General features: G+C 39.1%; 1 protein-coding gene across 4 annotated transcripts in view; it reads right to left on the reverse strand.

Annotated features, from left to right (window-relative positions):
• The window catches only part of LOC121384740 (GTPase-activating Rap/Ran-GAP domain-like protein 3), a 178,554-nt gene that overhangs the window by 45,918 nt on the left and 108,591 nt on the right, over window positions 1-24,045 (reverse strand). For all 4 annotated transcript variants that reach the window (XM_041515273.1, XM_041515274.1, XM_041515272.1 and 1 more), the window contains exons 3-7: window positions 12,107-12,190; window positions 11,314-11,416; window positions 10,110-10,228; window positions 8,339-8,403; window positions 6,426-6,516 (exon numbers count right to left, since the gene is read on the reverse strand). In XM_041515273.1, the coding sequence (XP_041371207.1) occupies window positions 6,426-6,516; window positions 8,339-8,403; window positions 10,110-10,228; window positions 11,314-11,416; window positions 12,107-12,190 (462 nt within the window). The remainder of the gene's footprint in view (window positions 1-6,425; window positions 6,517-8,338; window positions 8,404-10,109; window positions 10,229-11,313; window positions 11,417-12,106; window positions 12,191-24,045) is intronic.

Here is a 24,045-nt window from a genome sequence, read left to right on the forward strand (position 1 = left end):
ACAAAAACGAAATCCATAGAAAGTCTACAGGGATAAAATATCATATTCATTATAAAGGCTTATAAAGACTGGATGCAGTCGCACGCGTTCAATCTAGACGCTCTCGTTGTAGCTAATGCATTTCGATTTGTTTTTTAGCTGGACCGTACGCATGCGCCGCATCCAGTCTGTACAAGCCTTAAAACAAACTACTGACTTGATCGGTATGTATAAACAACAAGCAACACTTGGTATGATTGCATGATACTTAATTAATGAATGTGAAAAGGATAAGAAATAGTCTACAAATCAAAATGTGCTAGAACATGCAGTGGGGTATTGCCTCCCCCCTCCCCTCTCCCACCTACTTTAAAAATTATGAATCCCCCAGCTGAAATGCTACCTCCATCCCACGTTTTTAGCATCATCCGTGGTATGGTCTCGCATGGTCTGGGATTGTGCATGTACACGATATGTAACTTCTAATGAAAACAAATGCAGTGGGTTTCCTCTCTAAGACTATACGTTAAAATTACCAAATGTTTGACATCCAATAACCGATGATTAATAAATCAATGCGCCCCAGTGGTGTCTTTAAGCAAAACAAGCGTTTAACTTTACAGTAGAAAGTTTCTACTGTGACGGTAAACCGGTATGTTTAAAAATGGCACTATGAGTGGGCATTCTTACTGTGAACGTCATCGCATGTTCCTAGCGGCATCTATAGTTAAAGTGCAATTTTATTTTTTACCTTCTGGTAACATGACACAACACAATATGTTCCACAATGTATAAAGAGTAAAAATAGTCACAGAAATCTCAAAACAGCTAAAATTCACGGCAAAAAACAATTGAAAGGGAAAGTTTACGGAGCGTTAATTTGCCTATAATGCGATATTCCAGTCCCGTTAACGTGACGAAGTAGACTGTGGGGGACATTTACCTCCCACGCAAGTGTAAATTTACCTCTGGAAACCGATTGGCAGATAAACACAGTTACAAACTACAGGTGAAAACCGTATTCTCGACAGATCATCATGACACAGGCGTGTTTATTGGCAGCGTCACACTTAACTCGGTCCGTAAAAAACATCTCGGAAAGGTCGCAGAAAGTAATGGCAAGTTTTCAGTTTTTTTGTTTTTGTTTTTTGCTTTGTTTAACAACACCACTAGAGCACATTGATTTATTAATCATCGGCTTTTGGAAGAAGTTTGTTTTGTTTAACGACACCACTAGAGTACATTGATTTATTAATCATCGGCTATTGGATGTCAAACATATATGGTCATTTCGACACAGTCATAGAGATGAAACCCGCTACATTTTTCCATTAATAGCAAGGGATCTTTTATATGCACCATCCCACAGACAGGGTAGCACATACCACGGCCTTTGATATACCAGTCGTGGTGCACTGGCTGGAACGAGAAATAGCCCAATGGGTCCACCGACGGGAATCGATCCCAGACAACCGCGCATCAAGCGAGCGCTTTACCACTGGGCTTCGTCCCGCCCCTAAGCCCCGAAAAAGTCGCAGACTGGCAGGTCTTCAGAGAAAACAGAATAAATCCTGGCAAGCAATCAGGCCTGTAGGGTATATACTACCAAATCAAATCCCATAGACGACAATAGTAACATAATATGTGGCTAAAACTCCTACCTGCAGCGTATCAATCGACATAAACGCCACGAATATAAATACTACCACCCCTCACCCTTAAAGTGAAATGGGGGGGGGGGGGGGGGGGGGGGTCAAGCTGCTCATTTCTGAGATAACGGGTAGCGTCTATGACTACCCTAGTTCCGCACAAAATTCGACTACCTTTTTCACAGGTACCCCATACATGTTTCAAGCACAAGGCTACTTGACACAGTGGTACTAAATGAAATAAAATAGCATATTGTTTTACCCAGATGAAACTATTTTTTGTTTGTTTACAACCAATACACATTTATCACTAATCATAGGACTTGTGGTGTTCTCTATCAAAAGTTGGGTGCGCCTCGAACTTTGACCCAGCCGGAAGTTATTTGGTTTAGTACTACCTGTAGGATCTTATGCTAGGCTTATGCTTCCACTTCAAAACGTAAATGTATGTTTGTCTGTCCTATTATATGTGAACAAGCATTCCGAGAGGACTGCTATGTTCCCTACAGGGCTAAACAAATGTTCGTATCGGCTAAATTCAAGGGACATTACTGCGTGAAAAATGAGTAAATTACCATGAAAGGCAAACTTGATCTGTAACAGGACACCATAAAGATATATACAAAATGTAGCTCCATATCGTGAGGCATTACAAAAAACAACAACAAACAAACAAACAAAACATTCGGAAAACTATGTAGCACAGACGGACGGACGGACATACATACCTACCTACCTACCTACCTATCTACATACCTAACTACATACATACATACATCAATACATACATGGATGCTTCGATAGCTCAGAGCGCATCATGGTTAGTCTTGCAATTTGCGGGCGATTCGGTGCCACAGGTTCGAGTCCCAGCAACGGCATGGGACAATTAGTGAGGCCAGAAAGAATTTAATTATCCCCTGCGCCAGTGCGTTAATATCTATGTATGTAACAGTCATCCTCGACATACATACAATATATAGATATTCATACATCAATACATACATACATACATACATGCATACATACAGACACATAGATAGACAGACAGACAGACAGAAGGACGGAGATGAAATCTATAGTCGCCTCCAGTTAAATCGGTAGGGGATTAATAAGGTCAAACATCTGGCTTGTGCCCCGCCCCCACTAGAAACTGTGCCTTCCCAACTGAAATGTTTCATCCCCACCATACATAGATTTGGCAATCACAAGTCTCCGGGGGAGCATTACACCACAACGTCTAAAGATTATGAAATGACAGTCGAATTAAAATAACTGGCCTCATCAGATGCTGGGATGATATTTAGGTACACATAAAAATAAAAATAGTAATATTTAAACTGTAAAATCAAAGGGAATTAATGGCATCTCATTATTTATGGGCTTTAAATACAAAATATCGAAAGTTTCCATTAAAAAAGTCACTTGAATCATTTTGTTCTTTAAAATTCTTCTTTTCTGGATGCATTCCGCCAAGTATAAAAACACCACAGAAGACCATGCTCGTCTATGTTACAAAAACTGCTATATACAACCTTTGAAAGTACCAGTTACAAATATTGACAAAAAGTAAACTTACTTTCCGCAACAACCCCCCTCCCTCCCCCCCCCCCCCCCCCCCCAAAAAAAAAAAAAGAAAAAAAAAGGAAAACAAGAAAAAAGAAAAAAAAACCTGTTATTCTAATTCTATTGCCACCAAAATGTTTCAAGCAACTAAAATTTACTGGCCACATAGAATATTTTATTAACAAATATTGTCTCATATTTCGATCTCACTAATGTGTGGTAGTAATAAATGTTTGACCGGCCTCGGTGGCGTCGTGGTAGGCCATCGGTCTACAGGCCGGTAGGTACTGGGTTCGGAACCCAGTCGAGGCATGGGATTTTTAATCCAGATACCGACTCCAAACCCTGAGTGAGTGCTCCGCAAGGCTCAATGGGTAGGTGTAAACCACTTGCACCGACCAGTGATCCATAACTGGTTCAACAAAGGCAATGGTTTGTGCTATCCTGCCTGTGGGAAGTGCAAATAAAAGATCCCTTGCTGCTAATCGGAAGAGTAGCCCATGTAGTGGCGACAGCGGGTTTCCTCTTAAAATCTGTGTTGTCCTTAACCATATGTCTGACGCCATATAACCATAAATAAAATGTGTTGAGTGCGTCGTTAAATAAAACATTTCTTTCTTTCTTTTAATAAATGTTTTGTTTAAAGATTGAGGTACTTCGAAAAGTTGACATATCGCTTCTCTTGTTACGTCTCTGCGTATGTTTCAACGCTAAACCTATCATTAGTGTCGTTCTGTAAGTTAACGATTCTACCGCTGCCAAATATCGTTACATTCAACCCACATTACTGACATTGTTTACAATTGTCGCAAACGAAAAGAATGATAATGGATGTTAAAAAGAATACCCCCCTTCGTGGCTTGTGATATCATAATTTATTATATAACATTTAGTGACATATCTTAATATATCAGTGAAATAAAAGTGTTATCAGTCACTCAGTGACGATAACACATTTTAGAGTGACAATTTCACTATTTCACTCTAAAATGTGTTATCGTCACTGTAGAAAGTGTAAGAAAGCCCTAAATATTTTGCTTCTGACATTTTAAAAATAAAGGTAAATTGCCAAAAGTTATGTAATAAATAGAAAATTTCATGTTTTTTGTCAAATTTATCGTGATGTTTGCAATCATATCACACTCGTCGCGCAAGTGAGATATGACTGCAAACTTCACCCGATGAGATATAAATCATATTTGACAAAAAACATGAAATATACTCTATGTATCAGCACTGGCAATCCTCGGATTTCATACTTTTATCAATTCGTGTTGATAAACTATATCACAAGACACTTGGGGAGTATCCTCAGTATATTTCAGAACATTATTTTTAAGTTACATAAACCCACAAGACTTAGAAATAGTTTTATAATACGTTTTAATACATACTTCGAAACCTGGGTCATCGAACCCTCTGATCGAGGCTGGAGAAACATCCATACAGGCTGAAGTTTCAAATAATAGAACAGTTAATCTGTCTGAGAAGTATCACAAGAGACCCATCATTCAAACGCCTAGTATTTATTTTTAAAACAAAAAGGTATATATATATATTATCGTTAGGATGAGCGGCTATTTTGATTACGTCAAACCCGGATGGTCGACAGACACACGGAACTTCTGCAGACGACAGCAGTAATCGAATACATGTGACCATTACAGTTACTGTAATTGAATGTATATGTATATGCCTATGAGCCGTAAGGCTTAAAGCTAATAAACTATACTATACTATACTGTTAATTGAAATCTTTGCTATTCATACGGTCCTCCCTAAAGGATGCAAACAGCCAGAGGCGGATCTAGGGGGGCTCCAGAGGCCGGCCCCAAAATTTTGCGACAATTATAATTTTATTATACAATGTACATTAATTTTCATTTTTTTACGATCCCCTCCAAACCGCCCCCAAAGTTCCATTGGCATTCCCCCTCATGTCATTGTCCCCCCAAATGGTTTTTCGGGATCCGTTATTGACAGAAAATAAAATTCCACAGGCGACAGTAACACCATATGTGGCTAAAGCTGCTATTGGGTAGGATGCAGCGTACTCTCTACAGGGTGCGAGTTATCAAATGAAATCCCACAAACGACAAAGGTACCACACGTGGCAACAGCTGTCACATGTGACCTTTAAATACGATTATCTATATGCAACCTTCCAATCAACGTATACGCCATATAGATGTTAATACTAGAACACCTCGTCATTAAAATTAATTAAAGAAAACGGGAACATGAGATGCGTTGTTTTGGATAATGTAACAAAAGTCGTACAAAGCTGGTTACGCTAATTATAGTGGCACTCTACACACATTTCACGCACAATATACCTGGGGCCTAATTCACAAAGGTCTCTTAGGCTCTGCTAGACAACAAAGCATCCTCTTTGCTAGTATTTTAGCATTGCACTGCGAGATCGCAAAGTTGCGAGAGTTTAGTGAATTGGGCCTCAGGTATATTGATACTTGTTCATATCGAATTATGTGTATTTACTTGACAGATACAAAAATACTGTATAACGGTAAATCGTGTAAAATGTCTCTCCAGTGCCTAGCAAGGTAGTTTTCCATGTGTATTTTAACGTATGGTGCATCGTGCATCCTGTCCTGGACGGAGGAGATGGCCGAGGCTGGCACCTGTGCCCAGAACAGGCGTGCGCTACAACAGCTTGCTCTGAATGTGCACGTTAAACAGTCTGACCTGACCTGACCTGACCTGAATCGTAATATTGGGGATAGTGCTACCTAATAAGGACTGATGCTAGAACAATTATAGAATGTATAATCGAGGGAGGGAAATTTAGTGCTTACGGGAGGGGAGGAAATTAACCCGAGAATTTAACCCTTTAACAAAGAAAGGAAACAAAAAGAGAAGAAAGAACACCAACAAAAACAAAAATGATTAAAGAATAGTTTTTTTTACTAACAGCAATAGCATTAGCAGCAACAACACCAACAGCAAAGAAAACAGTAGCAACAACAGCAGTAACAACAACAACAACAAACCATTCAGGGCCGTATTTAGCGGGGGTAGTAGGAAATGTAGTTGCCCTTTTTCCCAGATAACTATGAAAATGGTGCCAGTTTTAATATAGAAGTTGATTTTTTTTTTGCCTTCCTGAAATAGACCTTACCTTACTATACTATGATTCGTTTTTACTAACCCCCCCCCCCCCCAGTTATTTCGACTAGATACGGCCCTGATAATCGCGACAGGGTACACACATACCTCTTGCTCCTCTAGCACCAAGTGTTCCTTCTGTATGTGAGGATCAAAGATTTCCCGCGGACCTCTGTCCAGCTTGTTAAGGTCAAAATGTCTAAAGGGAAAAATAAAAATATGAAGGAAGGAAATGTTTTATTTAACGACGCACTCAACACATTTTATTTACGGTTATATGGCGTAAGACATATGGTTAAGGACCACACAGATATTGAAGGAGGAAACCCGCTGTCGCCACTTCATGGGCTACTCTTTTCGATTGGCAGCAAGGGATCTTTTATATGCACCATCCCATAGACAGGATAGCACATACCACGGCCTTTGGTGTAGCAGTCGTGGTGCACTGGCTGGAGCGAGAAATAGCCCACTGACGGACATCGATCCTAGACCGACCGCGCATCAAGCGAGCGCTGTACCACTGGGCTACGTCCCGCCCGTCATAAAAATAAGAATTCACATATGATACAGCAAAAATCTTTAAATACGTTTTGAATAGATAATGCCATCTTCAATATATTAGCTTCAACTGATAACATTCGTAGATATAGCAAACAGGTTTCTCCTTTGAATTTGGCTATACAAAGTGTTAGAAGTACTTTGGTAGACACCTAATAGTCATTGGTAAACTGTGTTGCGAGGGGTTGGGTGGGATAGGGTTCCTTCAATAAGTATTCATTTTTTTCAGACAGTAAATCGAATAAGCTGCAGAACCATAGACAGATGATGCAAACCTCGCCTTTTAAAAGGGCAGCCCTACTTTCAACTCGTAAAAATGGACAATACGTTTAGTTAATCTACAAACCTGTAACACATTTGAATAAAGTTAAAACACAGTGAAAGAATGACCAGAAACACTTCGGTTCTACGGAAATGGATAAACCAAACAATAAAATATAAGTAATGTTTGATTTCTGTGATCATAAACGGCATTAATAGTAAAAGATATGCTGTAGTGTTTAAAAAGTAGGGACTGTCACTTTAAGGGGGTTATCGCTTTCACTCTCCGTGAGAGAGAGAGAGAGAGAGAGAGAGAGAGAGAGAGAGAGAGAGAGACAGAGAGAGAGAGAGAGAGAGAGAGAGAGAGAGAGACAGACAGACAGACAGACAGACAGACAGACAGACAGACAGACAGACAGAGAGAGAGAGAGAGAGAGAGAGAGAGAGAGAGAGAGAGAGAGAGAGAGAGAGAGAGAGAGAGAGAGAGTGTAGGAGAACCTGAAATATTAAAATTAATATCAACTATTAGACCGAACCTACGTTTTGACCACAGACATCCTAGTAAAGAACGTTCAGGTCTGTTTATCAACACACTGAAACAAATTCCATAGTTTGCACATGTATAACGCAATTGCCCCGTACACGTGCGTGGGTGGGGTGTCATTCTCGATTTTGACAATTTCCAGGAAGGTCCATTAATCACTGTGGAACATTATTTTGTCAATCGTTTTTCATTCTGTTGATCATGCAGTTGTTATTGATTTGTTTTTAGTCATTTTTATTGTTTGAATTTGCGATTTACTGATAAAAAACGTCAACTTTCAAATTTCACTTCTGACCCCAATTGTCCTTCAAGAACTTTGGTGGTCATAAAACCATCTATAATACTGAACTACCGGTTGTAATATTTGCCCAATTAATTCACTATTATCATATATCCATTCCCCACAGCTAATATACCTTACCATTTTGGCAATTGTAAATTCTTATTAGAGTTCCCAACTTTTTTTGAAGGGTATATATATAAATATATATATATATATTTGAGAGTCTAATAACGACGAGATATGCCACGATGTCGTTCACCAGACATTGTTTCATAAAATATTAATAGACATATCAGTACTTATAGGTTATCTATAGTATATTTAAAACTAAACCGTCTTCCGATAAAAATCAAATAAAAATCAATTCATACTTACGATAATATACCTTTCACTGTTTGTGGTTTATTTGGGTTATACGGTAAGCATATTTTCTTTGCGCCCTGAAAACAAAACAGACAATATTGTATGAGATACTAGGAAATGATGTTAATACCAGCCCAGGGTTCTTAGTTCCAAAACGATTACTGATTTAAATTTAAGTTTAGTATGAACATCTATAACGGAAAACCGGCCTCGGTGGCGTCGTGGTTAGGGTATCGGTCTACAGGCTGGTAGGTACTGGGTTCGGATCCCAGTCGAGGCATGGGATTATTAATCCAGAGACCGACTCCAAACCCTGAGTGAGTGCTCCACAAGGCTCAGTGGGTAGGTGTAAACCACTTGCACCGACCAGTGATCCATAACTGGTTCAACAAAGGCCATGGTTTGGCTATCCTGCCGGTGGGAAGCGCAAATAAAAGACGCCTTGCTGCTAATCGGAAAGAGTAGCCCATGTAGTGGCGACAGCGGGTTTCCTCTCAAAATCTGTGTGGTCCTTAACCATATGTCTGACGCCATATAACCGAAAATAAAATGTGTTGAGTACGTCGTTAAATAAAACATAAAAAAACACCTATAACGGAAAGATCTTTAGGGAAGGGAAGGAATGCCTCTAATCGCATCAGTCCCCCCCCCCCCCCACCCCCACCACTGAAATATAAGGTACGATATTTTGTTACCAACATAAAGGATTATTTATACTAGTATTTTTACACACACATCCCTTGTTCAAATTTATATTTGAGGGACCTATATGTTAGTTATAAAAAAACATGTCCTCTATCCCATACCATATACTTCTTCTTCTTCAACTTATTTTCGTGCTTATATCCAATTAAGGTTCAAGCACGCTGTCCTGAACATACATCTCAGCTATCTGGGATGTCTGTCCAGGACAGTGGGTTAGTTGTTAGTGGTTAGTGAGAGAGAAAAGGGTGTAGTGGTCTTACACCTACCCACTGAGTCGTTAAAACTCGCTCTGAGTGGGAGCCGGTACAAGGCTGCGAACCCTGTACCTACCAGCCTTATGTCTGATAGCTTAACCACGACACCACCGAGGCCGCTTTACCATATACTATCTAATAAAATTCTTTAAAGGTGATAACATTAAAGTTGAAAGGTTAGACAAGATACTAAAATTATCTTGTTTTGCAATGGAAGTGTTGTAATAGCAAACATCTCCGAATGTGTTTGTTTGGTTTATTTGTTGTTTTGATGTGGTTCAGTTTTGTGGTTGTTTTTTGGTAAGTGTAAGACAGCTGGCATTTCTGCAACATTAACTGCTTTAGAAAGTAGAAATTAATTTAATTATATTCTGGACATCGAGTTAGAACAATGTGTCTTCTATTTGTAATTCCGTGAAAGTTCTAACAATATCTGTGAAGGCGCACTTACTGCCACTTAAATGTCAGGGAATGCGTACATACATGTATATACGTACACACGCAAACAATTCAACACACACACGCGTACACACACACACGTACGCACACACACGCACACATACACACACATACAAGCAAGCAAACAAACATACTCACGCACACACAAGTACACACATGCATATGCTTCACTCACTAACTAATGCACACACATGCACGCACCCACATATCACACACACACATATATATATATATATATATATATATATATATATATATATATATATATATATATATATACACACTCACAAGTGTTCACGTACGTACGTACGCACACACACACACACACACACACACACGCACAAACCCAAAACAGACGTCCTCACCGTTTTCCTCCACAGAATAGCTCGGTACTGGGGCACGTTGTGGTTGTTGGCGTCAGTCACCACCACCGACAGCAGAAACGGCTCCTTTTCAGAGTCAGTGCCCACGTAGTTCTGATGAACTGTAAAAAACAAAATACAGTTTGTCACCTATAGCTATCTCTCCCGGACAGAAGTGTCTAACATGGCACGGAAAGAAAGAAATGTTTTATTTAACGACGCACTCAACACATTTTATTTACGGTTATATGGCGTCAGACATATGGTAAAGGACCACACAGATTTTGAGAGGAAACCCGCTGTCGCCACTACATGGGCTACTCTTTCCGATTAGCAGCAAGGGATCTTTTATTTGCGCTTCCCACAGGCAGGATAGCACACACCATGGCCTTTGGTGAACCAGTTATGGATCACTGGTCGGTGCAAGTGGTTTACACCTACCCATTGAGCCTTGCGGAGCACTCACTCAGGGTTTGGAGTCGGTATCTGGATTAAAAATCCCATGCCTCGCCTGTAAACCGATGGTCTACCCACGACGCCACCGAGGCCGGTCCCAGCATGGCACGTGTGCATGTACATCAAAATATGTGGCATGTGATTAATTATAATGTACCCACGCTATTCAGGAGGAACAGCAAAATTGGCGATAGCGAGTTTTCTTTCCCAGTCTAAATAGTGTGGAAAAACCCCCGAAAACACCTAATCCACAACTCCTCCCCCCCCCCCCCCCCCGCAAACTACCCCACCAAAGACCCTCCCCCAACCCTCCTCCAAACAGACAAAAATAAACCCATACAAAACCACCAACACACACACCGAGCAAGGCATATTTCAAAGTGACCTTTGGTGTCGATAAACAAATACGTCTTTTGTTTCACAGACAACGCATCACATACCACGTTTTTTGATACAGCAGCCGTAAACAAATTTAAAGTTTTTACACGATGTAAATGAAGACAACATTAAGTGTCTAATAATGATAATAAGAGCAATCGATCTTAGGATCTATCATAGCCCAGTCTAAATTGCTCTATTTCAGCTTTTAAGTATAAAATATGCATACGAATAAAATATGCTTAAACACAGTATATTATTATAATGTCTTTTATTTAATTACACCGCGTTATTTATGGGTGTTAAATAAAAAACCAAATGGATTCGATAACAGTATTAATTAATACATTTGAAGATATACATTTTAACTTACGTTTGCCTAGGAAATATTTGAAGTACCATCTCGTCTGAAATTCTGGATTTTCAAGGTGGATAAGACTGTTGAGCGAATTCGTACCCTGAGTGTTGAAAAAAACCTGCAAAGGATGGAATAACATGCAATGAAAGGAAGTTAAAATCTTGGATCCACTTGTTCACGAAATAGTTAATTAACCCTGGGTTAGTCGAATATTTTTCTTTTAATATTTTTTTTCTTTCACAAATACAAACTAATCTTCAGATTGATAATGTACGGATACCTTTGGTGGTTCTAAATCAAGTTCCAACATTGTGTGTACGTGTGTAATTGTGTACATGTGTACGTGTGTAATTGAGTATGTATGTGTGTAATGTGTAGTGAGTAATTGAGTATGTATGTGTGTAATTGTGTACATGTGTACGTGTGTAATTGAGTATGTATGCGTGTAGTGTGTACATGTGTAGTGAGTAATTGAGTATGTATGTGTGTAATTGTGTACATGTGTAATTGAGTATGTATGCGTGTAGTGTGTACATGTGTAGTGAGTAATTGAGTATGTGTGTGTGTGCAATTGTGTCCATGTGTACGTGTCTAATTGTGTATATGTCTGCGTGTGTAATTGTGTGTGTAATAGATATCTGAGAGAGAGAGACAGACAGACAGACACAGACAGAGAGAGAGAGAGAGAGAGAGAGAGAGAGAGAGAGAGAGAGAGAGAGAGAGAGAGAGAGAGAGAGAGAGAGAGAGAGAGAGAGAGAGAGAAGTGTGTGTGTGGGAGGGAGCTGGATTCATATGAATTTATTTTTACCTCGTCACAGTCGGCCCTATCACCCGACTCCACTCGAAAACGTCCGGCGTTTTGCTGACACCCATCAGAATCCAGCGAGGTCAACTGAAAATAGATACAACAACACTTTTACTGACTGCCACGTCTAAAACATGTTGTTAAAGCAACGTCACGGCGCCATGGAAATGAAATTTCATATGGCCATTATATGAATAACCTTCTATAAATATTCATGCATTCCAGATGAAATGCAATTGACGCATGCCAAAGAAGAAAACAAATTCATGCATGATTCTGTATTGAAGCTCAGACAGATTTTATCTCCGTTTTCTTCATTTATTTTAGTTTATTTCCGAACTTATATTTAAATGAGGTTTAAGCACGCTGTCATGGGAGTGTTAAGCGACAGCACGCAAATCCAGAACCCCACTCCCACAAAAAAGAAATACCCCCCCCCCAAACTAAACCAAAAAACACCAAAAAAACACCACCCAGTAACACCTAAAACAAAAACAACTCCACAAAAAAACCAAAAACATAATGCTTACAAAGAGCAAAGATGCACTCTGATCGACAAAGTACGTGAATAAAATTCCAAACTTATTGTCATCGCACATCTCTGTGTTATATCTTTTAGAAAATACAACTAAATTAGACACTTATTTTCACATATTTAATAAAGTACCCTATTTGATGATTAAGATGAAATAGTAAAAGCAAAATATTCGACTTTTGTGAACTTGTGAGTTATAAAAACATATTTGCTTACAATACAGATCCAAAGAGAATTGAACGTTTTTGCAATACAATTTTAATAAATGCGATATGTTTTACACTTTCTGTTTATTTGCGAACCTTGTTTAATAAAATGTTTTGGTTCTGGTATGCGTATCTTTGAGCCACAAGCAGAGTTACATAGCTTCATTAAAGGGACACTCCCGAGTTTGCTGCATTGTAAGACGTTTCCGACTAATAAAATAATTCTACGATTCAACTTACATATTAAATATATTTTCTTGTTTAGAATATCACTGTCTGTATATTCAACGTGTTTCTGGTCGTCTTAATATTTGTAAGAAGCCCAAACTGGATTTTGTCTTCAAATAATTTCGTACGTACGAAAAAATCTTTTTTAGGAAATAAAATTAAATTTAACTTAGTACAAATATTAAAACGATCAGAAACACGTTTAATATACAGCCACTAATATTTTATGCAGAAAAATATGTTTAATATGTAATTACACTTGTCAAAAAGTCTCTGTTAGTCGATAACATCTTAAAAGTTGCAGTAAACTCAGGAATGTCCCTTTAATATATAAATCAATCTGACTTTGTGCCTGCTTTGTAAGCATTCAGTAAATTTTCATCATGGCAATGCAAGTGACTACAGCAATGATTAATATATTAATCTTAATGAATATTTTTTAAATTACAATCAATGGTTTTCCTGGATTTTCACAATATACAATACGTATCGCAATACACATGCACATGGACAAGGGGCTAATCCAGAAATATTTTGCGTGGAGACTAAAGGAAAAAGGGCATATGAGCCAACTCGTCAAAAGGGCGTCACAATAGGAAACAAAAATAAAGAGTAGAACAAAGGACACATGGATATGTTTAGGGCGAATGGATCCCCTAGTCCGTCTTTTGGATCCGCCTATGTGGTCTATCACAACATACTACAATTATGTTTACGAAATCAAATGGTACTATTTATTCCTGGTAGCGGCAATTGCGTTTTCAGTCGACGATGTAGGGTCATATATAGTAGTCCCGTATCCATATTATTTTGTTTTAAAGTTTAATGAATAATTTTTATTCATTAATATATTTAGGTAAAAGTAATTTCCATGTATCCCCCACCCCCTCAAAAAAACAGAAGACTTTAAAACATGTTTTTGTCATTACAGGTTATTGCAATTTTTACAGGTCACTCCATGCAATGGGGACTGTGACGGAACATGCTCTTATTTCTTTTCGCCTGTGGCGATATTAATTGTTTTAGAGGGCCGTGTGCAGTTCCCAATATGCACTTAAGCCCGGGTGGGCACTTTGTTACGTAATACCTCCGCGCGACGGTGGTCGAGCTGTTCACAATACACACCCAGACCAGGTACGGAGGCCATGTGGCCAGTAGTTACGTAATAACTCCGGTAGAACGGTTTATGACCGGGGGATTTCTGGCAAACTGGCGACAGTATGTCTGACCATCTAAGAAACATATGTCGTCTGGGTCGCTGTGGAAAACTCACATGATAGGGGGGTTACCGCGATGTGCCCCCAGGCAATATTCGGTTTTAATAATAAATAGCTAGGGTTTTAGAGATATCAGGGAGAAACATAGGAAGGCTGCAGGGGAAACGGACGTCATCCACTGAACGAAATATATAAGTTCAGTCCGGACGTGGTAAATATATTTTTCTGCTCTGTGTATAACCTTGATGTGATTGATGTGACTTTAAATATTTTAATACTGTATTATACCCATATTATTTAGACAGTGTTTCCGGTAAATTGACTAAGTAAATTGTAGGCTTCACCGTGCTAAAATTATTAAAGCTTAGCCAGTCATCCTAGAGGACCTAGGTAAACTGTAGGTTATTGTCTTTATTATGATAGGTACCAGTATTAAGTCTGTATTACAAGGTTACTGAATGAGTAGTTAAGGGTTAATTAAAAATTAACCAGTTAGGAATAGAGTTGTAATTCCTTTATTAATTAAGTTCCCCTGGAAGCATTTCTCAATTATCACACGTGTGGGTGTTGTGTCACGGTGAAGTGATTAGAATATTGTGTAAACTAGACACCTAGAGATTAACTAATTAAGTGATCAGTTCTGGGTTGTTATTATTTGTTGTTGTTAATTAACTACTGCGGCAGTACATTTGTCAGCGTAGTATTAATACAGATTCCAAAGTGTATTGTGTTTTGTTGTGTCTTTTAGTGAACTAAACGTGCTATATTACATATACTTTATATATAGATCTTATCTCTGATCATACCTAGACGAGCCACTCGGGTTTTGAACTGCCCATTACAGAGAGATCTAATGATATACAGTTAGGAGAGATATTTGGATAATCGTGTTTTATTCAGTTACGGGTATTATAGGATCCCCATGACAGGGACCATCTTCGATTTGGATTTACGCGAAGTACTTAAACAGGTATTTCTTTCCTAAATATATTGATGGATACAAACCACTTATAAGGAATGACTTTTGTGCTTTTGTACTGCATTGTACATTTCATTATTAATGTCTGTATAACGTGAGACTGAAATAAAATCTCTTTTTGTCTGTCTGCATGCTGTCTGTGTTCCATCACCTTTTGACGAGGACTAAACGGTCACGGGATCACAATACAATTATGACCCTACTAGTTAGATAACAGTGACGTGTACAGCCGTCTGGAGAATATCTGAGAGTAAACAAGCACAACCAACGTACGACGTTTGAACGTGTTAGTCTATTCCCAATACGGACCGTCGTGACCTTGTCTCTTGTTGACCCACACCATACAGCCGATACATCACTGTTCCGTGTTCCGCGAAAAAAACAGTTTTGTTATACAATTCCAATTTTGGTTATTTACAGCTATGTCCGTCTGGTCATTTGATTATTTGCTCTGCATCCTCTGAGATTGCATACTCATTATATTCAACCAATTTGTCTGTCTGTATGTCTGTCTCAATATGTTTCCCCACTCCAACCCCACACTAACGTAAAGCGAACTCGAGGCGAATGATTAATTGATTGCTCTCTCTCTCTCTCTCTCTCTCTCTCTCTCTCTCTCTCTCTCTCTCTGTGTGTGTGTGTGTTTCTCTGTCTCTCACACACACACTCACACCATTCTCTCTCTGTCTGTCTGCCAATCTCTCTCTCTGTTTGTCAATCTCTCTCACCCTCAGCAGCCCCCCCCCTGTCTCTCTCTCTCCCTCTCTCTCTCTCTCTCTCTCTCTCTCTCTCTCTCCTCTCTCTCTCTCTCTCTCTCTCTCTCTCTCTCTCTCTCTCACGTACACACACACCCTTATCTCTCTCTGTCTGTCTGCCAATCTCTCTCTGTTTGTCAATCTCTCTCACCCTCAGCAGCCCCCCCCCTCTCTCTCTCTCTCTCTCTCTCTCTCTCTCTCTCTCTCTCTCTCTCACGCACACACACACACACCCTTATCTCTATCTGTCTGTCTGCCAATCTCTCTCTCTGTTTGTCAATCTCTCTCACCCTCACTAGCCCTCCCCCCCCCTCCCCTCTCTCTCGCACACACACACACACACGCCCCATTCTCTCTCTCGGTCTGTCTGCCAATCTCTCTGTCAATCTCTCTCACCCTCACCAGCCCCCCCCCCCCCCCCCCCCCCCCCCCCTCTCTCTCTCTCTCTCTCTCTCTCTCTCTCTCTCTCTCTCTCTCTCTCTCTCTCTCTCTCTCTCTCTCTCGTTCTCTGACTGTCTCTCTCTCTCAATGACAAATCTCTTGGTCCCGCTTCGTTCAATATAGTTTTATTTGTGATAGACAGGCGTGAACTTCGCCTTTTGTTGTTCTAATGAAGATGATAACGTTCTCTTTTCAGATGACCGAGTTAGAAAATCAGTGAAAATCGACCAGGGAATTATGATTGATATTCATGTTTCACAAGCAACCGTAGTCAATGGTGAACATCATCGCTATAGATCCAGCTTGGATCGTAATCTGTAACATGTGAATATCAATAGGTGTACTATATTATGTTGCACTGGACGTCAACACATTTAGTCGGGTATCGACATTATCTTGTCCCTCGTTATTAGTATAATGCACTGGAATTATTCAGAACAAAACAAAAAAGAAAAAATATCTGAAGAAAACAAAATCAATGAAGGTTTTATGAGACCATAACACATTATAAAAACATTTATCATAAAGCATTTATAGAAAGTAAACCAACATAAATAACAAACAAGAATCCCGCTGACAAAATGTCTCGCCTACTCTCTATAACCTGATTTGGTGATGCTCATGCCTGCATCATCCAAAGATTTTCATTTAATGCCCGATAAATTTGATTGAATGCTTAATTAGTTTTATAAAACAAATAATTTCTCGTGCAGAGCTTCTAGAATCTTTATAAAATCCACTAACCATGGGATCAGTGATTTAAGAAAAGTACCAGTCACGATTAAAAATTCACTAGCCCTACTTTATTTTAAGTTTATGCAATTTTACTAAATAATAGTAATAATTAGATATGTCACCTAGAGAGTGAGATAGAGATGAATAACACTAACATTGGGGGTTGGGGTGGGGGCAGAATATTCATCTTTACAAAATAGATTTACGTTAAGTTGGAGTGGTGGCAGGATATTAATATTTACAAAATAGACTTAACTGTAAAATTGGACATTTTTTTCACTAGCCGTTGGACATGGCAATAGTAGTTATTTACTAGCCCAACATTAAATATCACTAACCATGGGAGTGGGGCTACCATAACCTAGAAGCCCAGGTTGTGTAAAATTCATAATTAATCTACTTCTTCAACAATAATGTTATATATTATATAGTTTTTAAATGTGTGTACATGCAACAACTACATGTCTCGACATTAAGAATTTTTTAGTTCCGGCAATTCTGAAATATGTTTTCCTTCAGCAAAAATGCTAAAATAATTATGATTATTTTGAGCCTACATACAGCAATTTTAAACCAGTGTCTTTTACAATAAATAAACACAAAATTTAAAAAAAAACGAAAGTCATTCAACAGACGGCAATAATGTCTATCCAGCCTCAAAAATATAAAAATAAAATAAAACCCTAAAAAAATAACCACATGCCCCCCCCCCCCCCCCCCCCCCCCCCCCCCCCAAAAAAAAAAATCCCCCACCCAAACGGAAATGCCACTGGTAAACTCCCTGGCCTAGGGCAATTCATATCGTAGCTACGACAAAGGCCGTCGATGCTTTCATTAATTTAGATCCCTGCAACTATAAACGAAGTTTTATTTGCATGGGACTTACAGTTTGTGGCAGCTGAAGCTAAACACAACGATTTAACGTTGGGTTAAACGCCATTTAAGTTGACGCCATCGGAAAAGCAATAACAATGAAATTCCTGACAAGAAATCTGTCATAGCTATCTTGGCTAATTTCTCTGAAAACCAGCAACACATCTTCATGGTGCCACATAATGCCGACTACAATTATGTCCTTTGTAATGGTCTGTTTTCCTCGCATATGTATTACATCACCATTTTCATGGATTTGTGAAGATAACAATAACTCAGGTAGGATTTTGAATGCGACAATAACTACCTGCATAGTATGATCACATTTAACGCGCCTATAGCCAGGATGGCTTTGGATAATAAAGAATTCGATGTGTCAAAATAACACCAACGGAAACCCATTTTTATATGATTTAAGACGTAAATTAGTATTGCAGATGTGTTTATTAAATTCTGAAAAGCGAGTTGATGTTTGTATTAGGACAGCGATTAAACACACATCAGTGTTTTAGAAGCCTAACTGCGTGACCAGGATAACGTACTTGAACTTTAGTAGGATAATAAGGACAAAATAACATATCATCATCATCATCATCATCATCATCATCGTCAGTAGAAGCCGAAGGCTAATCGTATTATTGATTTCCGTAAGTCCATTTGTCTTTGTATCAATTTCTAAGGTCATGCTCTGTTTTGAAATTCTATCTACAGTTTGCGTGAAAAGGAATCCATTGATCATGAATTAGTATGCAACTCTATAATGATTAATGCTAAACATTAATACAAAAACAAAAAAGTATTTTCGTACAGTAATAATCTTTAAACCCACGCCTACTTGCACAGCATTTTGATTTTAAATATACTAAAATGCACGTAAACAACCTCAAACCAAAAATAAAATGTAATGTGTAATTATAGTTTTATGGTAGGCTTAATTTAAGAAACTTTGGTCTTTTTTATATCTACAATGCATTGCATAAAATGATATGCTAGGTGTTATTGGTTTCAAATTTAATAATGTTTTTTTGTTTTGTTTTTTCCCTTGTGTTTTTTTTTTAAATTCATAAATATATAGTTAATGTCAATTCATTTTTTCCCTTTTGACGCAGACGAATTATAACTATTAACAGGTCTGCGTTCAGCTTCAGCGAGCAAAGTTGTTCGCGAATGAATGAATGAATGAATGGATGTTTAACGACACCCCAGCACGAAAAATACATCGGCTATTGGGTGTCAAACTATGGTAAATGCAAATCTAAAGTGATGATCAACATCAATAATAAAAATTCAACAGTTAAACAAAAACACAGTGTAAAGAACCGTGCAAAAACACAAATATCACAGATAGATACTGACTTTTACTCAATGTGTGCTGTATTGTCCATTCTCAAAGAGAATGTTACACCCCTGCACCACGGTGAGTTTACAGCACGCGCAGGGACGTTCGCGAATGATTTCACTGACTATCTGCGTTCAGAAAGACTTAGTAGAAAAAAAAAAGCTCGCTAGACTGGTTTATGAGCTTCAGGTCAAATCAAAATGACCAAGTTGGGAACCAGTTGAAAAGTTCACTAATGTTAGCATCGCTCACTTTTGTTGAACGCGGAACATTTGGTCTGTCTAAAAAACCCAACCCAACAACAAACAACAACCCCACAAAAAAATCCCACCACCACCACAAACGTTCGGTCTAAGGTCTAAAAACCCCAAACAAAAACAACAACAACAACAACAACAAAAAACCCACAAAACACAATAGACTGGTTTATGCGCTTCACGTTAAACAAAATGACCACGCTTAGGGAACCAGTCAAATAACTTGCGAACGTTAGCATCGCTCATGTCATTGAACATCGAGTTGGTTGAACTCGACCCTACCGACTCCTCACGTCGACTGCAGATACTCACAACGCTTGTTGTTGTCCGCGTTGTCTTTTCCAGTCCTGTCACGTTAAATGTCAAACTGTGTCCCAAACACATGCCATCGAAATTAATTATCCCGCTGAGCATATGTCGCTGGCTTAATAATGACGAGAAGTGACAAAATACCCTTTCTTGGTTATTATGATGTTTGTGTTCGCGACGCTGGATAAACATCAGTCGGATCCAGGGATCAAACCGGCATCACGCTTTTACAACTCGACGTGAACGAAACGTGACGTGTTAAGGACGTCGCAATAAAGCAATAGCCGCCACCACACGATTCCCCATTAATACTGGTATCTAAATAATCCCGTACGGATCAGCTAATATTGAACAGTCCTGTATCTGTAATTCATGGTGAGTCCGTTTTCCGAGTCGTGGTATAGCGTACGGAGATGATCCGATTTTGGAGGGGAATTAATATGTGTAATGCGTGTTTTTGTTAGTTTGTGACTCTGCGTAGGAAAACAAGAAAACAAAAGTAAGAGAGATTGGAATTGCTATGATTTGTTGTCTGTTACAATAAACATCTGAGACCCCTATGACAAGAAAACAAATCCAAAAACAAAACAAAAATAATATTAGAAAAAAAGAAGAAGAAAGAAAAAAAGAATGAATGAATGAATGAATGAGTGAATGAATGAATGAATGAATGGATGGAAGTTTAACGACACCCCAGCATAAAAAATACTATTGCGTATCCAACTATGAAGAACAAAAGGAGCCAAATCCAAAACAGAACAACAAAACAACAAAACAATAGAACAAACAAAAGCAAGAACATTAATAAATAAGTAATTAAGTAAGTTAGTACGTATGTACTTAAGAATGTACATTAGAAATTATGGAAGTAACTTAGCAGATACGTAAATACGTTTAGTAAATACGTAAATCAATAAGTACGCAAGCACGAAAAAAAAGTACGTAAATTAATGAGTAAACAATGAAGAAACCAACATAACAAAACTAAATTTGAACTATATTTAATTAATATTCCGTCTGGACCAGTTTTCGGACAGTCACGTTCCAATGTTTTTGTCAAGAATAGATAAAAGCGGGATGAAATGGCACACCAACAGTCGCCTAGATTACTGAGACATTATTAAGAAGAAAGAAACAGCCGGATACGCGGTTTCGCCAGCTAATGTTACATTAAAAACAGCTACCGCCAAGCGAGTAACACCCCTTTATTTAACAACCTAAAATACACACTTTCATGATCTCCTGCTAATGTTATTTTAACTTTTATTTAACATACGAAAATAAATCAATCAATAAGTTTCTCTTGTGTCAAATATTACTGGTGAATGGCAGATGTAAAGAGGGTCATTTGAAAGTTATATATAGAAGGGTGTATTTATATTCAAAAAATAGCATAAGAGTCCGAATGTATTCTTTATTGAGAGAGAGAGAGAGAGAGAGAGAGAGAGAGAGAGAGAGAGAGAGAGAGAGAGAGAGAGAGAGAGAGAGAGAGATGTGATGAAATGAGAACAAAACAAAAATAAAGCAACCATCCAACGAAACCAAGCAATATATATATATATATATATATATATATATATATATATATATATATATATATATATATATATACACACACACACACATATATACATACATACATACATACATACATATACTACTCAAAAGAATTTAAGGGTCAGACGATATTTTCGACATTATTTTCTGAATGTCAATTATATTAGCTAGACCATAATGTCACGCATGGTATTGTTCCATTTTGACGAAAGTGGGTCTAAGCAACCCATAAATGAATTAAAATCCACTGTCATCGACATTGTCGACTAGTTCTAATGGCGAAAAAACATGCTTACATTTGCATGTAAATTAGGGCGAAAGCGAAAGGTCTGCTAAGTGCCCATAACTTGCTTTTTCACAAAGCGCTTCATTTGCACGCTTTGCACGTGTATTCCATGTTCCCAATGCTGAATTTCCGTATAATTGGAGCTTGCGTTCGTGTACGGTGCACACTCCAAATTCGACAATGGTACGACTTCAGCTGACTATCGAAGATCGAGGAAGGGCTATTGCTTGGCTTCAGGATGGCAATACGCAAAGAAATGTTGCTCTGAGACTTGGTGTCAGTCAGAGTGTCGTTGGCCGACTGTGGCAACGGTACCAAGCAACGAATTCTGTTCGAAATCGTCCACGTTAGGGAAGACCCCGAAGCACTACAAATAGAGAAACCGCTACATCACCAATATGGCTCTACGTCAACGCACAACCACTGCACGCCGATTACGTGACAATCTGCGGACTGCGACTGGAACTCGAGTGTCTGATCAAACCATACGCAATCGTCTGAGAGCCAATAATCTACGCTGCCGTCGCCAGGCTGTTCGACCACCACTCCTACCACGTCACAGAACAGCCAGACGTCACTGGTGCACGCTTCATCTGCGGTGGCAACGTGTTCAGTGGGGTCGAGTGATGTTCACTGATGAGTCCAGGTTTAGTCTCCAGTTCAACGACGGTCGGGTTCGTGTCTACAGACGTCCTGGGGAGCGCTTCGCTGACGTTAACGTTAGACAACGTCACCGGTTCGGTGGTGGCAGCGTCATGGTGTGGGGCGGCATCTCTATCCACCACAGGACCCCCTCTATGTGGTGGATGGCAATCTGAATGGAATCCGCTATCTGAATGAGATTATCCGGCCGTTGGTTCTCCCAGGCCTTCAGCAGATTGGCGGCGGGCCAGTTCTGCAGGATGACAATGCCAGACCCCACCGCGCTAGGGTGGTAACGGACTTTCTCAGACAACAAGGTATCGCCAGGATGGATTGGCCAGCATATTCGCCTGACTTGGCCCGAATAGAGCACGCCTGGGATGAATTAGGCAGGAGAGTTCGGGATAGCCATGCCCCTCCGGCCAACCTTCATGATCTGGGTCAACTTCTTATGGCAGAGTGGCAGGCCATTCCCCAAGAGTTCTTCAGACGTCTGATCAACAGCATGAGGCAACGATGTGTCGAGTTTGTTCGCGCCAGGGGTGGATTCACACTATTAAACGAATGTTCTAATGTGTAAAATCCATGTTTGACAACCTTCAACTTTGACAGCATGTCATGTGACTTTCTTGTATACAGTGACGTTTATTTGTGGGGTTTTTTGTAAATATGGAACAATAAATAAAAAAATTGGTGTAGTTTACATCATCAATCTAATACACTCTGAAACTTATTTGGTTATAAATGTTTGACCCTTAAATTCTTTTGAGTAGTATACATACATACATAGATATATATATAAGTATAAATAAATAAATAAACATAACATATTCTGTTCGTGAAAAACTCCGGTCTATTAATTTTTAGCTATAGTAGGTTGATCATGTAACTTCTCTGTTTGTTAATGACTATCCTAGGTTCCAGCACGCTCTTCATGACAACAATATAAGCTACCTAACTAACTAGAATGAAGTTAAATTGTAAGTAGTGGGACGACTCTGCCCCCGCACAGCCTACTCTCAGCGAATTACACCGATCTTTACAGTTAATACATCTACTTCTCCACACAGAGAACTGCAATTATCATGGACTTTCGTATACCAGTCGTGGAACACTGGTAGGAAGGACAATCATCTACATTGGTCCACCAACGAAGGTAGATCCAACAACCCGTCGTATCTCAAGCGGACGCTCTGCCACTGAGCTACATCCTAGTTTGTTTTTGTTTGTTTATTCTTACTTTCGTACATATATCCATCTACGGTTGCAGCACGCTGTCCTGGGCACACACCTTCAGCTATCTGGGTTGTCTGACCAGGACAGTGGGTCAGTGTTTAGTTGTTGTTAGTAGTTAGAGAGGAAGTCGGTATAGTGGCCTTAATCCCATCAAGTCGTTTAACTCGCTCTGGGATGCGAACCAGTATCTACCAACCTTATGTCCGACTGCTTCACCACTACACCAATGAGGTCGGTTACACCCTGGCTCTATGGGTTTTTATTAAATTTCCATCACTTATTTCACGCAGTATAATTGTACCACCGGTGTCCTGTCACGCGCTTATCACAAAACCGTAAAGACAAAC

This window comes from Gigantopelta aegis, chromosome 10 (genome assembly GCF_016097555.1).
Source record: "Gigantopelta aegis isolate Gae_Host chromosome 10, Gae_host_genome, whole genome shotgun sequence".
Lineage (NCBI taxonomy): Eukaryota > Metazoa > Mollusca > Gastropoda > Neomphalida > Peltospiridae > Gigantopelta > Gigantopelta aegis.